Raw genomic sequence first — 17,191 nt, 5'->3', positions numbered from 1 at the left:
TTGTCCGTCTGTTCAGATTTCATGTATGCACAATAGAGGCTGCAGTTTTTATCTGCTATTAATGAAACTTGGTATGAAAACATCTTAGTCAAGTTTGAATGTGTATGTTGATGAGACCTTGTTCATGTTTAAATTAGTAATAATTTGATAAACTTGAGATATTGCTTTGACTTATAGAAAATCTTTAAGATTAAGAAGTAACTAAAGACTTAGTTAATGTTTTCTGACAGTTGATGATGGGCGTATGTTACTTTGCCTGGCAAGGTATCTTAAACTGTTCTTAAATACCGAAGTAAACAAACAAACAGTCAATAAGTAGTGTAAACAAAAACTGGTAATAACTTTAAGTGTTGAACTTTATGTAACATGTGCATCTCAACTAGTAATTAAGTGCATTCTAAAATACTCGAAACTTATCTTGAATTATTTAAATTAGGAATAGATTTGTAACTTTGGCTTGTTGATTTAGTTTATAAATCAGTTATTATGTAATCTTGAGTAATGAGATACTCTTATAAAAGCACTGGCCAAGGTCACGAGAAAAGAATGTTAGTTTGAAAATATTTCAAAGATTTTTCAAAGTTGCATGTACATGCAATGAAGAACAAAGATTTTGTCCCCTTGTTGTTCAAATTTGAGTATACTTTACCACTCTATTTTGATTTACTTCCCTTGCTATTCCAATAATATGCTAATTGTAGGCATATCTTCCTTGGCAACCTTGTGCCCTTGAATGTCTGTGATTTCAAAGTAAAATCAATGGAATTTTTTTGTTTCCATTTCAGAACAGCATGTTGGGGTTGTCAGGCGTGACAGGACTATGGTTGGTACTGCTGGTGACCGATATACTCGTTAGCTCAGCATCCTTCTGGAAAGAGTTAAAATTACCGAAAGAGCATATCCCATATTACTTATACAACAACCCACATTTACAGACCAACTGTTCTGACGACAAGTCATGCCCTTATAAGGTATTGAATTAATACATTACATATCTATGACCAATGAAATTCCACTGACATTACCTGTCTTCATTGCCTAGCTCAATTAAGTGCGAAAAACTCCATTTCATTTTGATCTAGAAGTCTGAGGATGTGTTGCCTGATTTAAATTTCAGAAATTGTTGAAGGAGAAGAAATGCTGGGGTTATGAGAAAGATTGTCCAGTAGAAAATAGAATGAATTTTGCTGTATGTGATGGCGTGAAGAATGCTTGGTATGGTTACGTATTTATTATTTGAGTAATTTGTATTAAATGTTGGTGTTTGCTTTATAATTTTGAGGTTTAACTCTTGCAAAACTAGCAGCGACTAGTCAATTACATGACATATATCCCAGCAATGTACTTCATCCATTGTACCTTAGTCTCAGAACGGGAAATTTTTTATCTAAGCTAATCAGTACTAGTGATCACAGTTCAACGTCGAAATTTGAGTCTTAGTTAAAATGACAACTGGTCTTTTCGTGAGACTGCCATATAGAAAAGACATAGAAATAGTTTGTAAAATTCCTAGTTTGAAGTATTTTTTCTAGTACTTCTGAAGACTATTTTCAAATATATAAGATCCAAATCATTCCCAGAAAATGATTAACTTTGAATTTTTTAAAATTGTAAACTAAACGAATGTTTAATCTGAATAGTCAAGGGTCAAGGGTAGCTGAAATTTGGCTCCTTCAGTTGAAAACCTTAAAATAATCCTATAATCCTTTGATATTTGTTGTTATTTATTATTTACAGGGCTAGCACTGAAAAAGAACAATTTGACACATTTTGGAAAACGGCTGATTTTGGTTACGTAGACAAATTTAAAAATGAAGAAAAAGTATATTGTAGATCAAAACATAAGGTAAAGACTTTAGGATGTACAAAAATTTATGGTTTTGTGATCCTTTCTACCAGCTGGTCCTTGGCCAAACCTCTTGGCATTGATCTTTCATGGATTATTTGTACTTATTTACTGCTGCGTGGACTGGTAAAAAGAGGAACGATGCCTTGTTTAAGACTCTCACATTCTAACCGAGATTCGAACCCATGACAACCATGGCCTTTATTTTTTAAGTCTATATCCTACATTCACAAATTTTGTAGTCTTGATTATCTAGACGCTCTGTGTTTCATTTCAGAATGGTGCTTATTTAAAATGTTCAGATTTTCTCCGACATTGCAGAGCTAAAAATATATTTGTTCATCTTAAAGATGTTGATTTTTCAAACTCTAGAAATAGGTTAGTATTGGGGCTTATTGTTTTAGAAACATCAGATCTTTAAGATGTTTGAAATAAACTATCAAAACTATGATTGGTTAAAGAGATTGTAAAGAGTTTTTCTAAAGTTTGTATGTGTAGCTGGGACACTGATAGCATTGATTAGCACAAATCCAATAATAGATTTTTGGGTTTCTTGCAACCTAGTTCCCCCTGTCAGGGTTGTAGGTCTGAGGGGATGTAATGGAAAACAATAAACTGATGCCCTGAGTGCTGCAGGCTGTGCACGTTATAAAGATTAGTCAACAGTGGGAATCGTAAAAGAGCAGTCTATTGTCGCTGTCCTGGCAGCATTTTCAAAACTTTGTATTCTTGATTAATCAGACTCATGTTTTTTTAAAATTATATTGTAATGCTGATTTTAAAAGAAACTCAATGTCTACTTTCTGTTTCTCAACTTTGATTCTTGATTAACCAGGCTCATATTTTGATTGAATTGTATTAAAGATATCAAGAAGATGTAGGAGATGTAGGGGGATATTGTGATGTTGATAAAACAGCCATTAGTAAACAATCAGAACATAAAAGTGCCTTACAATCTTGGTGAGTTTTCTGTTTAGAGGGATTGTTTTTGGGGAATTGACCCCTGCATAGGTCGAGATACCTTCACATTTTGTTTCACTCTGTTTCCCCCTGTCAGTGTTGCAGGTAAGAGGGGCTGAGATGGAAAAAGTATTTAGTTGTTGAAGGAGGACAATAAACCAAGGCCCAGTGTGCTACAGACTGTGTCTCTTCGTGATTTCCCAATTGAAAAAGAGTAGGCTATTGCTGCTATCTTGGCAAACTTTCCATTATTGCACACTGCATGATGTTGACAGTCCTCATTAATCTGATCAGGAGCAGTATCATTTTATTTCATATTTTGTAACAGGTTTGCTGAACTTGGAGGGTACACATCCTTAAAATCCGATCCTTTTAGAAATAATAACTGTGATATTATAATAGACAAACCAACTTATCTTATTAAGTTAGATGCAGGTAAGATCCCATCATCATCAGAATGTCAAACTATTACTATCTTCATCTTATACCTTGACTGCAATAGCCACCTTTCTTGTATCATGGAATGCAGTGATTTGATTGGATTGTACTCTAGCGAATACAGCCAATCAGAGGCCTTAACAGAAAGTCAGTGAAATACAAGCCATGAAGTTTTACGGAATTTATGTCAAGGGCTCTGATTGACTTTATTCGATAGCGTACAATTCAAATCGCTGCAATTGCAGTCAAGGTATAAGACAAGGTTTGTAATGGCTTGAAATTGTGATGATGGTAGAACAGATTTGTTTACTTTTCATCCTTGATCTTAAGAAATATTTATGCAGCACATGGTCTAAGGTTTTAAAGTATTCTACCAATCAAATGCTCAATTTACTGGCAGCATTTGAGGACTTCTGGGATAATTCATCGTTAAAAACCCTCTTTTAAACAACGATTTTGATTGGATATTGTAAATTATGCAAAATAGAAGCATTAGGAAATTATTCTAAATGTTAAATTTGACAGTTTATTTTTTAATTTAGACTTTGTTTTGTTTTAGGTATAAATATGTTCCACCATTTTTGTGATTTTGTTAATTTATATGCTACCATGCACATTAATATTAGTTTTAGTTTGGATGTTAATATAGTCATGTGGGACACTGTAAGTTAACTGTTTTAGTACTGTGTTTGTGGTAAATTAAATTTATTATTATTATGTTATTAAGCATATCAGCTTCCAAATTTAATGATAGAGAAATCATTTATTTAAAAAATGAATGTGGATCTTGCTATAGTTATGGGGAAATAAACGCTGGTTTATCATGTGACAAGACAAATGACTCGGTGAAGCCTTATTGTCACATGACAAACTACAGTTATTGGAAAATAAACACTAGTTTGGCTAACTGGTTTATTGAAGGGAGTGATAGTAGAAATGTAAATATAAAACTATAAACAAGACCCATAGTATTCTCTCTCTTAGATGATAGAACTACATTCCTGCTCTCTGTAATACATTTTATTATGAAAAGCCCGCATCTGGTTTATCTGTAATCTGTAAAATTCAGCCAAATGTTTAATGAGTGGTTTGTTTTTTTGATGTTGTAGAGTAGAATGCCTTATGGAGATTATTTTAGTGAAACATGGAAAGCTTTTAGTAAACATCCTATTATAAATCTATCTGAATATGATGGAAAAAAGGTAGGAATTATTTTCTATGTCTAATTGACAAGAGTCTTCGCAAGAAAGAGACAACTGAGGTTCACGAGGATCCTTTCTTCCAGCTGATCCTTGGACAAACATCTTGGTATTGATCTGTCCTGGATTATACGTCCCCTTTTTAGAACTGGGTCGACTGGGAATCACAAGCAAAATGACCATTATCATTACTGCAAATAAACACCATACCTCATTGCTCATCCAGATATATAACTTCGAATAATCAAGTCTGGCTATGGGCTTGGTCATCAGACTTTCACAAGCTGACCAAGATTACAGTTCACCATCACCATTTATTTAACATAACCATGTAAATGACATCATGTAAAGATTTCAACCATCTGTGCTTCAGGTTGTCCTCCAACAGAGATCATATGTTGTCAAATCCATGTTTTACCAGATTTTTTAAGATTTTCATTCTTTGGTCAGCAGACAAGCTGACCAAGATTACAATCCACCATCACCATTTATTCATTATTATTTTTTTATATTTTTATCCTTTTATTAACAGATTTGTTTTAAAGATGCAGTATTTTCTTTATTACCTCGAATGAGATTTGGTTTATACTACAACATGCCTTTAGTAAGTATTAATATTCACTTTTGATTAATTTTTTTCTCAAGATTCTTAAAGGGATAAGTTTTGTAAATATTTGCTCATCTAGTTAATAGAGCTTAGTTTCAGCCATCACTTTTCAGAATTAAAATTTAGTATGCGATTCATTAACAATTCAACAGAACCAAGAAAATGATGTCATGTAAAGATTCCAATGCTCTAACTGACTGTGCTACAGCCGTCCATATATAGACAGTATGACAAAGAGTGTTTTAACTTCCATCTGTTAAGACGAAATAGTGACCTGGAAACTGGACAACACCCTTTCATTTTTATATTTTCAGATACCTGGCTGTGCTGGAAGTAGTTTATTAAAAGCCTTTTCTCAACAAGTTATACATAGACTCAATATTAAACAAGATGGTCCTTTAGTAAGTTTTGCACAAAAAATAATAGCAAAATTCTTTCCATATTTAGTCATTGGGACAACCTAAATATTTTAGAAATATTTTCAGGTATAATTTACGACGTTTTTTTATAATGAAAATTGTGCATACTGCCCCTTTAAATTGTTTTTTGATTTTGTTACAGAAAGACAAGATTAGAATAACATTGTTAGATAGAAAAAGTCGTTATAGAAATATATTGAATCAACAAGAGGTAAGCTCTCTAACATTTACTGTATAATTGCGAATACAACGCGCATCCCTTCATACTTAACTATGCTACACTAAGTTTAAAACGATAAATGATTACTCTTGTTAAGTCCTTGCTTGATTTATTTGTAGTTATACATTCATTCAATTGCGCTAGAAATTGTCCAAGTTTTATTAGCAGTTGATGTTGTTGTTTTGTTATTAGCAGTTGATGTTGTTTTGTTATTAGCAGTTGATGTTGTTTTGTTATTAGCAGTTGATGTTGTTTTGTTATTAGCAGTTGATGTTGTTTTGTTATTAGCAGTTGATGTTGTTGTTTTATAATTTTCTGATTTTGTTGTTTTTGTAGTCAGTTGATGTTGTTTTTGTAGTTTTTTAATGTTGTTGTTTTTGTTTATTTGTAGTTAGTTGATGCCATGTCAGTATTAGATGGTGTAGAAGTCGATGTTGTTGTTTATAATAGGTAAGTTATGATAAAGCAAAGACATTCAAAACACTTTGATGGTTTTGTCCACTCATTGAGCAAATCTGTGTTAGGGTCTCAATGAAAGCACTGGCCAAGGTCACAGAGATCTGTTTTAACTTTTGGAGTGTGTTATGGCTCAGCAAGTTGGAAGAGAGTAGCATCTAAGTATTCACTGCAGTACATGTGTATGTTCAATTTAGGCTACCTGTATCACTTTTTGGATCTACGATTGACTAAAGAAATACCAACACTTTTTTCTTTATTTCAGAGAATACCCTTTTCCTAAGCAATTAAAGGTAAACAACTCTGCTCCTTTTTTTCCTTTTTTAAAGGGAACTTTAAGCCAGAATTTCATTTTAATAAGGGATTCTGATGGATGAAATTGAGCTCTGTCAGATTGTATTGTAGTGCCATTAGAAAGACAGCTTACTTAAACATAAATGCCACATTTAAGCCCTTTTTCGTTTTTTTTCTGCAATAGTACTGAAAAATTTCGGTTCATTTTGAATTAATGACTCCATGAAACATATTTTTGTATTTAAGAAATCGCATAATAGTGATATATTCATTGGAATGCATGGTGCTGGTTTAACACATATGTTATTTCAACCAGATTGGGGTGTAGGATTTGAATTGTAAGTACCGTACTTCTTATGATACACTAAAAGTTCAAGGTTATACTGACATTTTCCTATCCTTCTCTGCCTATACTTGAATGCACTCCTGGAATGAGTCAAAGGGGACCCATCTTTAAGATGTGGATGACATCAAGAAGGCCGTAACTATGGAATTGCAGAGAAAACTTCCACAAGGAGTGCATTCATGTGTCGTTTGGAAAGTATGTAAGACCAACCGTCTTGAAGATGTGGATGACATCAATAATGCTGTAACTATGGAGTTGCAGAGTATGACTACCAAGAGTGCATGCAAGCGTGGATTTGAAAGTGTGTAAGACTTCTAGGTCATTTCTTCAAAGTCTCGTAGTTTGGATTCGAAATAAATCTGTTTTGACCCCAGTCCCAGTGACTCAACTAATTAAGTGGGGATCTGTGGATTTAAGTGGGTTGCAGCCTCTTCCCTGGGAAATTTTTTTATTTATCAACATACGCTCTCCTGCATTCTTACTGGGGATGTACGTCCCCTTCAAGGTCCCAGTCCTATTGGTAGTTGAGCCAATTCTTGTTCCTGGATCTTGTAACACAATTCGTGACTGATGATATTCATTATTACAATGGTCTAATCAGATTACATGGGGTAAAAAAGTATCTGATGTGGCAGAAATCTTTCGGGGAGTTCACAATCAATAAAATAATGGTGGTTTGTTTATTTTGTAGACATAACTGTGATGATCTCCATTGTTATAATGATCTAGCCAGATTACGTGGAGTAAAATATATGACGTGGCAGAAGGCAGATAAAGTATTTCCAGAAGACGAGGTTTGTTTATTTGGGTTTATTTTGGACTGACAGGGTTCAATTTACATGGTACCGCCAAAGATGCAGGGCGGAAGAGCTGACACGGAAAAAGTGTTGTTTGTATGGGACAATAAACCAAGGCCTACAGGGTGCAAGTTAAAGATCCCTCAACAGTTGGAAATTGAAAAAGAGTAGGCTAATGCTGTTCTGGCAAAATTTCCCTCATTGCACACTGCTTGTCATTGTCTATTACCAATTTCCCAATCAGGTGCAAAAAAAAAATGAAAAAGGCCTACTGTATTTCATTTCATTTATTCAAATGCATCTCTTTACATTGTAGGGTCATCATCCAACATTAGGAGCCCATCCTAAATTCACTAATTACGAATTTGATGTGGAAGAATTTATCCGATTGGTCAAAATAGCTATTCAACATGTCAAAAACCATCCAGAATTTAGAGCTGCTCGCAAACTGAGACATACCTCACAACCAAAAATAGAATTATAAGGGAGATAATTTATTGAATTTTTGAAAATGTTTTTAGTAATTTATTTTTTTAGGATTTAGGGGACAGACTGTAGCTCAGTTGATTAAGAGTGTTAGAATCTCTACATCATTTTCTTGGTTGGAGCCATTCATTTCTCACTCTCTTTAACCAATATTATAACTATTTAGAGTTGATTGAGGATGGGTTGTAACTCAAATGGTTAGAGTCTTGGAGTCTTGACATCATTTGCTTGGTTACATTGAATAAATGGTGGCTATGAATTCTAATCTCGGTCGGCGTGTAACAGTCTGGTGTCCTTGATAAGTCATCTCTCTTCATTATTCCAGTCGACCCTGGGTCAAACTTAAGCTTCTTGCATAATTAATATAAAAAAGAATTCCACCCATTTTTATGCTGTCATAATGAGTCACTTCAGATCTCTGATCTCATTGTTTGAGCATTCAACTTTAAAGGAGCACCTTCACTATCCGTTGGACCAATCATACCTTAGTTTCAGAAACAGGAATTTTTTTAGCTTACACAACCAGTAATAGTAATTATTATTCACGTTTGAAAGTTAAAAATTTTTGATTTGAAAAAATAAAATGCATTATCATTATCTATCTTTGGTCAAAATGATGGAACTGTTAAAAAAATAAAAATTGGTTCGTTCGATTTTTTTGAACCACCATGTACATGTCGTAACGCGTCCAGTCTACATCATTTCATTCTTGTACATCACCATTTTAAATTTATACAATATTTATAACTATTTTATTTTTATGGTTTTTATGAGGCTATATTTGATATAATAATTTAAATGGGGAAATAAACTGTATTTTTATATATATCTATAAGTTTTATTTATGGGTCTATGTTTTCTGTCTGCTTGTTCACATCTTGCTGAAGTCAGACTCATAGCCAGCCCAGTATTTCTAAGGGGCAAACATCCAATCAAGAAGGAGGGGGGGGAGAGGAAGATTAGGGTTAGGAAGCGTCTGGGAAGAGCGTTGAGGTACCTTCCCTAGAAATTTTTCGAGACTTAAATGCCTGTAAACATGATTCCTGACATTTCCCAGAGCCCATTCTTTCTAGGGGGCAAACATCCAATCAAGAAGGCAGGGGGAGAGGAAGATTAGGGTTAGGAAGAGCCCCTTCTTGATGTGAACATGACAGAACCTAGTTTTGATAGACACTATAATTATGTGCTTTTATATCCTAAATTTCTAAGATAAGGATCATTGAAGCTCTCATTTTTTAAATTTTAGGGCCATAATTTACTCTAATCAACAAGCAAAACACACTTTAAAAGTGGGAAACTAGGTCATCAGCAAGCTAGTCCTACATGTATCTAGGTTACTCATCCAGAATTTAACACCCCTTGCATAACCAGGTGTAAAATTCCACACTGCATTAATTAGTCATTAATCTCCAGGTGGGAATTAAGATACAGCTTTTAATTAGCACTATTCACACCGATCGACTTTATTTAAGTGAGATATTAGGTGGGGTGTGTAAATGAAAGTCCCCAATCCATATTACCTTTATTTAAAATAATATTCTCAACTCAGTTGCGTCAAAAGTTGAGCCTTGAAAGTTGAGGTAGGCATAGGCTTAATGTAACCCAGTGTCTTGGGCGCCCACAGCCTATCGATGCAAAAAGGACGGCGATTAAAAATGTGAAATTGTTTGCAAATAGCTGTTGTTCAACCATAGCCTGGCATAGCAGTTAAAAAAACGTATTATTCCTTTGCATAAAATGGTTTTCCATATAATAAAAAGTAGGTCAATTCTGTTCAGATAATTTAGCGGTTTTAGTTTTCCATAAAATTGGGTCAGTAAAGACTTTATAATCCCGACTACAATATTTATGGTTCGCGGCAAGTCTTTGTTTGGATAAACAAGTGCGCGATTTGGACCAAACGATAACAAAATTTACGTCTAAATCCTAAAAATCAAGAAAAGAGAAATTAATTTGTCTAATTTTGTGCTCAAAATATGATTTTAAAGCCGCGAATATGGGAAATGATTGAACAAAGCGACTTTATTAATCGAGAAACCGCGCTTCATTTGTAAACATTGTGTTAATTTCTTGTAAGAAGCAATGTGATTGGATGGCAAGTTTCGCTTTGAGCCAATCAATAGGCTGGATATAAAATTTTCGTCAATAATTTGCAGAGTATTATGGGATGTAGACTTTTGGTTGAAATTTGTGAAAATGGAAAAGAAATCAATCCGTGAACTGTTTTCATGAAAAATAACGGGATTTTACCTCAATGTAGCGGTTCTTTTGATAAGGTGACGTTTCATTAGTATGATGATGAACGGGGAAATACCGAGTGTGCCGATAACCACCCTTTCGGGGGTGGCAAGTTTGACTGATATGTTGTTAGAACTGCCCTTGCCATCACCTTTGCATCAAAATATGCACAAGAAAAACTTACTTCACAACCCCGTTGTTGCCGACGAAGCTCATAAAAACATTAATTCAAGAGACCCAGCTCTAGCGCAACAATTGGCAGCAGCATTAAGGCAGACGTCCACGGATCATATTGAATTAAAAGATGGTTATTCAAACACTCCTTTCAGTGATGATATGCCTCCATTATTAAAGACAATTTTGACCTGTGATCCTCATGTATTTAATGGAAGTAGGACTAGATCATCTCAGCCAAGCCAAGGTGCTGGAAATTTCATCAATCAACAACCAAATTATCCACAAGCCAATGCTTTAGGTTTTAATGGAAATGATCATCAAGTGAATTCAACTGCACACCATAATTTACCGTCCAATAATGTGCATCTTAATCAAAACCAAAACCAGTCATATCACCCTTACAACAGCCCCTACCAATCACAAAGTACCGGTCATCTTCCACAAGAAATCAACCCTTTATCTCAGAACCAGTTTGATCGGAATGCTGCCATGCTGAACGGCATTGCATACCCTCAAGAAATTTCTCCAAACAACTCAAATCAACAGCACAATCACAGTACCCAACAGAAAGGAGCTGTGTCCTCCCCTGCGCAGGCCACATCAGCTGAGAGAGTTTCAAGTCAACAAAACGTCAGACAGCCGTCATCGTCAATTCCTGTGATTGACAATGACTTGATACGCTCTGGAACCTCCAGGTCATCTCGCAGTGAATCTCAAAAGGCTAAAGAAGTGTTTGCCCCACCTAAAGACAATTCGAAATCTAAAAAATCCTCAGAGCCTGTGGTTGTGTTAGAACTTTTAGATGCCAAGGCTTTACAACAAATAAAAACTGGAGGCTCGATAAAAACGGATAATAAAAAACGCAAACGTGGTGAAGGCATAAGATTCAATATGAACACATCAACTCCATCGAGGAAGTCTAAATATGTTGAAGTTGACAGTGAGGAAGAAGAAGAATCGTGGAACGAGGAAGAAGAGGATGAACCCCGCGCCAGTAAGAAACGAAAGACAGAAAAGAAACGAAGACCTGTGCCGACACATTTGTCATTGGATGAATTAATGGAAAGTCCTACATTTAAAAAGTTCAATAGTTGCATTGACTATATTTTTGACAGTGTAGAAGATGTGAACTTTAGTGCTATTGATGTGAATGATGAAACAGCCGAGTGTCCCCCAGACTCTTTGATAGCCAAAGGAATTCTAAGTGATTTGTGTGGCGAGGCAGCAAAGCTACGATCAATGGGGGCTATGAATCAAATGCCACCAGATAGACTTGTGAAATTATTGACTATTTTGCAGTGGAATATTCGTGACGGAAGTAGTGTGACTCCAAACGTAGGACAAGAAGATGCTGATGAGGATGAACAGAAACTGTGGCGTGAATTAACCATGGAGCGAATCATGAGAAGTATGGATGCAACACTCACTGCATTATTCATTATGACGTCCCCTAAAATGCCAAAACAGGTCTACCTAGAAGATGTCATAGAAAGAATACTTTTCTTTGGAAAATTTCAACTTCATAATACAATTTATCCAGAGTTTGATCCAGTTTACAAAGTCACCAAAGAGAAAGATGGTTATTATGGTAGTTTGAAGGCTAAAAGGGCCAGAGCGGGGTCTGTCAAGCATAAATCAACCATCTCCCTGTTCAACAAAATCTCTGATATGGTTGGCTGTCTTGGGGAATTAATTGATATTCAAGAATTAACAGACACTGTCATTCTTCAAGCCTCATCATTGGGTGTTTCTCCATTCTTCGTTGAAAATGTCAGTGAACTGCAACTCAACGCCATCAAATTGGTAACCACCATTTTTTCCCGCTATGACCAACATCGACAACTCATTCTAGAAGACATATTTTGCAGTTTGGCTCGTTTACCATCCAGCAAGAGGAATATTAGAATTTATCGACTCAATGCTGAAGAGTCCATCCAAATGGTCACGGCTTTGGCTCTGCAGTTAATACAATGTGTGATCAAGCTGCCATCTCTCACTGATGATGGCCCTGATGAAAGTGAACGTGAACGATCTGAGAAGAAGAAGAAAAAGGGACAGACTGATAATGAAGTTTTGATCATCAGCAGTTATGAAACAGCTATGAGAACAGGGTACAATTTTCTCTCTGTTTTCCTCAATAAATGTTCAACCAAAAATGAAGATGACTATCGTCCCTTGTTCGAAAATTTCGTTCAAGATTTGCTGTCTACAGTCAACAAGCCAGAATGGCCAGCCTCTGAACTTTTACTCAGTTTACTTGGAAGAATATTGGTGAAGCAGTTTAGCAGCAAATCCACTGACATGTCATTGAGAGTTGCCTCCCTGGAGTATTTGGGTATCGTGGCTGCCAGATTGAGAAAAGATGCTGTCTCCAGTCGCTTGAACCCAGAAATTATTCAAGAAATTGTTGAAAAAGTCAACGAAGATGAAGAAGAAGAACAAGAGGAAGAGCAAGAAGATGAAGAAATGGAAAGTGATGACGAAAGTAACAAGAAATCAAAGAAGTCTAAAAGTAAGGGTGATATGACTCAAAAATTGCAGGAAGCCATGCTGGTATATTTGGCTTACAATGGAGAGAAGGAACCAGCCCTAATGTTTGCACGACAATTTTATTTGGCTCAATGGTTCAGAGACACGAATGCTGAAGCAGAAAAAAGTACAAAAACTGCAAATTCATCCAATCAAGATCCAGATAGCGACCAATCAGAAAGCGATAAATCGGCTGAATATTTACAAAAGTTAGAGGACAGAAAAGACTTTTTGATTGAGCAAGCCAAACTAACACTAGCCCCTTCCTTCAAACCAGCCCCTAGTAAACTGGATTATGATAGTGCTTGCTTAGTCGCCCGATACCTCTCCTCAAAACGACCCTTTGCACAAAGTTTTGATATCTATCTTACTCAGATATTGAAAGTACTTTGTGAGACGGCTGTGGCAGTGCGTACTAAAGCTATGAAGTGTTTGACAGCCGTTATTGAAGCTGACCCTGGAATTCTAGGCAGAGATGACATGCAACGTGGAGTTCATGGACGATTCCTTGATCAATCTACATCTGTGCGTGAGGCAGCAGTAGAATTAGTCGGTAAATTCATATTAATTCGTCCGGAGTTGATACCCAAATATTACGAGATGTTATCGGAGCGTATTTTGGACACTGGTATCAGCGTGCGCAAGAGAGTTATCAGAATTTTCAAAGACATTTGTATCGATCAATCTGATTTTGATAAAATTCCCGAAATGTGCGTGAAAATGATTCAAAGAGTGAACGATGAGGAAGGAATTAAAAAACTAATCAATGAAGTTTTTCAAACGATGTGGTTTTCTCCGATTAGTGCGCGAGATAAGGACTCTGCCAAACTGCTACTAAAAGTGATGAACATTACCGAGGTTGTGGCTGCTTCTAAAGACATCGGTTATGACTTTTTCGAACAAATGTTAGAAAACTTACTGAAAAAGGACGATGATGGAAACTATAACAAATCTGCTGTAACTGCTTGTAAACAAATCGTGGACTGTTTGGTTGAAAATGTGCTAAAACTGGAAGAAAGCAGTGTTGAACGCAGTACAAAGAATCGATTAGGTGCTTGTTTATCGACTTTGTATTTATTCAGTAAAATCAAACCAGACTTAATGGTGAATCACGCGACTACTCTTCAACCGTATCTAGATATTAAATGTAACACTCAAGAGGACTATTTGGTGCTACATTATGTCGCGAGAATTTTGGAACTTGTGGTCCCTTTAATGAACCATCCGAGTGAAACATTTCTGGCTCAGTTAGAAGAGGACATGATGAAACTAGTTTTAAAACATGGTATGATGGTTTTACAAAGTTGTGTTAGTTGTTTAGGGGCTGTGGTCAATAATGTGAGCTATAATTTTACGCTTGTTAAAGACTGTTTTCAGAAATTTTTTAGTGTTTTATCAAAGTTGATGACTGATCATCGTGAAGACCCAGACAATCCAACTTTAAAAAGCCGGCGGCCCACAATGTTGCGGTCGTTATTCACTGTGGGTCTATTGTGTAAACATTTTGACTTTGATTCTAAAGAGATGGGCGAAACGAAAGTCTGTGTGCGGGAAAAAGTGTTTGATGTTTTAACGTACTTTATGTGTCATGAGGATGAGGACGTTCGATTAAAAGCGCTGACAGCTCTGGGATTTGTCCTCATACGACATTATGACTATATGTTAGGGCACACTGTGAAAGAAATGTATAATATGTTTTTAACTGACGATAGCGCTCCAACACGACTCCGTTGTCAAGTGTTGAAAAATCTTCAGAGTTATCTTTCTGAGGAGGAAAATCGTATGGCCATAGCTGATCAGCAGTGGAAAAAACAATCGAAACATGAGGACTTAAAAGAAATGGGTGATATTCAGTCAGGCATGGCTAGTGCGATTATGCAAGTTTATCTGAAACAGGTGTTGGAGTCATTTTTCCATGAGAACTCTACTGTGCGATTGACTGCATTAGGTGTAGTGCAACTTATTCTAAAACAAGGTTTGGTACACCCGGTTCAGTGTGTCCCATATTTGATCTGTATGGGAACTGACATTGAAGCAGCAGTGAGAATCAAAGCAGATCAACAAATGCAGGAAATTGAAAAGAAGTATCCGGGTTTCACCCATATGAAGGCTCAACAGGGATTGAAATACTCATACAAGCTTCAACAAGTGCTGACCAAAGGCAAACAAGGACCCATACGAGGCATGAGGTTCATGAAGGATGACATCCCGGTCAGTCTGAACTCTCATGTATATAAAGTGGTCCGAGCTAATCGTCAACATCGTAGAGGCTTTTTGACCACTATCTTAAACCTCTTTGATGATTCTGCTCGAATCACTTTAGCAGAACAGCTATACACTGCAGACAACCTTGCCTACTATCCTTACCAGTTTCAAGATGAACCTCTCTTCATTATTCATCAAATTGACATCATAGTCTCAGTCACTGGCTCAAATCTTCTTCAGTCCTTTAAAGAAAATTTGATTCTGAAACCTGGAGTTGAACCAGGAACAGAAGATGATGATGATGATGATCGTGAAGCGCTGTTGACAAGGTTTCCAGAAAACCTCGCACCTTTGAAGGAAGTGATTAATCTTTCACGAGGCTGTGTCTTGTTGCTAGTTCTCAAACAACATTTGAAAGATGTCTATGGTTTCTCCGAAAGCAAGATTCATCGTTATTCCCCAACTGAGCAGGCAAAGATTTACGAAAAACCCTTAAACAAGAAGAACAACTTAATATTCAATCCAAAATATACTATTGAATATTTGAATGAACAACAAGAAGACATGGATGATGTTGAAGCTAAAATCAGGGTGGTGGATGACTATCTTGAGTTCAAAGATCTGATGATGAGCATCGACCCTTCAGATGAAGATGACAGTGCTGATGAAGGAAGTGGTAAGGGAACGCCAACTCATGGTGGATCTGCATCACGTCTCATTGGTAGTAGCAATCCAGAAGATGGAGAAGCCACAACTACAGAAACTGACGAAGGTCCTGGAGCTAGTTCGTCTGAACCCAAAGAGGACGGACAAGCTATGGAATCCACAACTACGCCATCTAAAGAAGCCAGTCGTCCACCAATCACCTTATCGATCTCGAAATCAGTGGTGCACAAGACACCTCATCGAGAACGAGAACGAGATCGAGATCGAGAACACAAACGAAGTCGCCTTATAACATCCAGCACAAAGGGTCACAACAGCAGCAGCAGTAGTAGTCATCATCATGTACATAGATCTAAAGACTCCTCCCATCATTCAGGCAGTAAGACACCCGTCTCCGTTAAAAAGAAGAAGAAAAAGAAGAAGCGTTACCATAGTGATGAGGACGAAAGCGATGATGATGATGAGGACCCTGATTTCACCATGTAGCTTCATCATCTGGTCTGATGGATTCATCTACGCCATAGTTTAGCCCAGTGTTAATGCAATGTGTACTGATTAAAGAGACTAAAAGGCTTGCACTCACTTAAGGCTGTATGAATAATGACCTCTTTGGGAGCGAGGAACTTCATAATAATGTATCACAAGTCAAAAGGATGTACATATACAGTGGACTCAGCCATGAGACCACAAAAACAAGAGTCACTCATTAACTGTAATTATATTGTGGAAGTTGACAAATTGATATTTTAATCAGGACTTTCGTTCTATACATAGTTCTATATATATTGCGTTAAAGACATTTTTAAAGAAAATTGTTAACTTTGAACTATAATGTTTATAATCTCCATTTTGTTGTCGTAGTCGCAGTTTAGAGAGATTGAAAAGTTTCTTATTGTTTCAGTTGTTCAATACTTTAAAATTTCAAACACACCATTTTGTGGATAACAATTGCTTAGATGAATACCTTGCATTGACTTGTCACTTTGAATATGAGAATTTGTCAAACAGTTGCAAGTTATTTGTGAAAGTAATTGTTCATTACCTATAAGCTAAAGTTAGTTTTGCACCTGTAATATTTGATTGCTCATGGGAAAGAACTCTGCCTGTATTGTTTCAACTCCTGAGTTTTTTTTTCCTGTAAAGTTTTAGTTATGATGGTAAAGCCATAAAGTCATAAATGTAAATTATGTAGCTTTTAGTAGATTTTAATGACTTACTTGTGCTTTTCCATCACAAGTAAAACTTTGCAATTATTATGGCTGGGTTTTAAATTTGGTCTAGCAAAATTCAATGTTAAATGGAATGCCA

At 36.1% G+C, this 17,191-nt stretch overlaps 2 protein-coding genes across 2 annotated transcripts; both read left to right on the top strand.

The window, feature by feature from the left end:
- Positions 1 to 791: 791 nt before the first annotated feature.
- On the top strand, positions 792 to 8,066 carry LOTGIDRAFT_116699 (hypothetical protein; the record flags this gene model as incomplete). Its single annotated transcript, XM_009055336.1, has 16 exons — positions 792 to 971; positions 1,118 to 1,215; positions 1,738 to 1,846; positions 2,124 to 2,224; positions 2,711 to 2,806; positions 3,135 to 3,241; positions 3,804 to 3,907; positions 4,354 to 4,446; positions 4,976 to 5,047; positions 5,365 to 5,451; positions 5,612 to 5,680; positions 6,081 to 6,128; positions 6,382 to 6,438; positions 6,686 to 6,777; positions 7,477 to 7,579; positions 7,899 to 8,066. 16 exons carry the CDS (start codon positions 792 to 794, stop codon positions 8,064 to 8,066), a joined length of 1,584 nt encoding a protein of 527 aa, XP_009053584.1.
- A 3,308-nt stretch (positions 8,067 to 11,374) lies between these two features.
- On the top strand, positions 11,375 to 16,369 carry LOTGIDRAFT_214826 (hypothetical protein; the record flags this gene model as incomplete). The annotated part of the gene is made up of 2 exons (XM_009055335.1): positions 11,375 to 12,898; positions 12,989 to 16,369. 2 exons carry the CDS (start codon positions 11,375 to 11,377, stop codon positions 16,367 to 16,369), a joined length of 4,905 nt encoding a protein of 1,634 aa, XP_009053583.1.
- Between the last annotated feature and the right edge of the window lie 822 nt (positions 16,370 to 17,191).

Source organism: Lottia gigantea, assembly GCF_000327385.1.
Source record: "Lottia gigantea unplaced genomic scaffold LOTGIsca_24, whole genome shotgun sequence".
NCBI classification, from domain to species: Eukaryota; Metazoa; Mollusca; class Gastropoda; family Lottiidae; genus Lottia; species Lottia gigantea.
The sequence above is the reverse complement of the archived record's forward strand: the minus strand, read 5'-3'. Positions and strand labels throughout refer to the sequence as shown.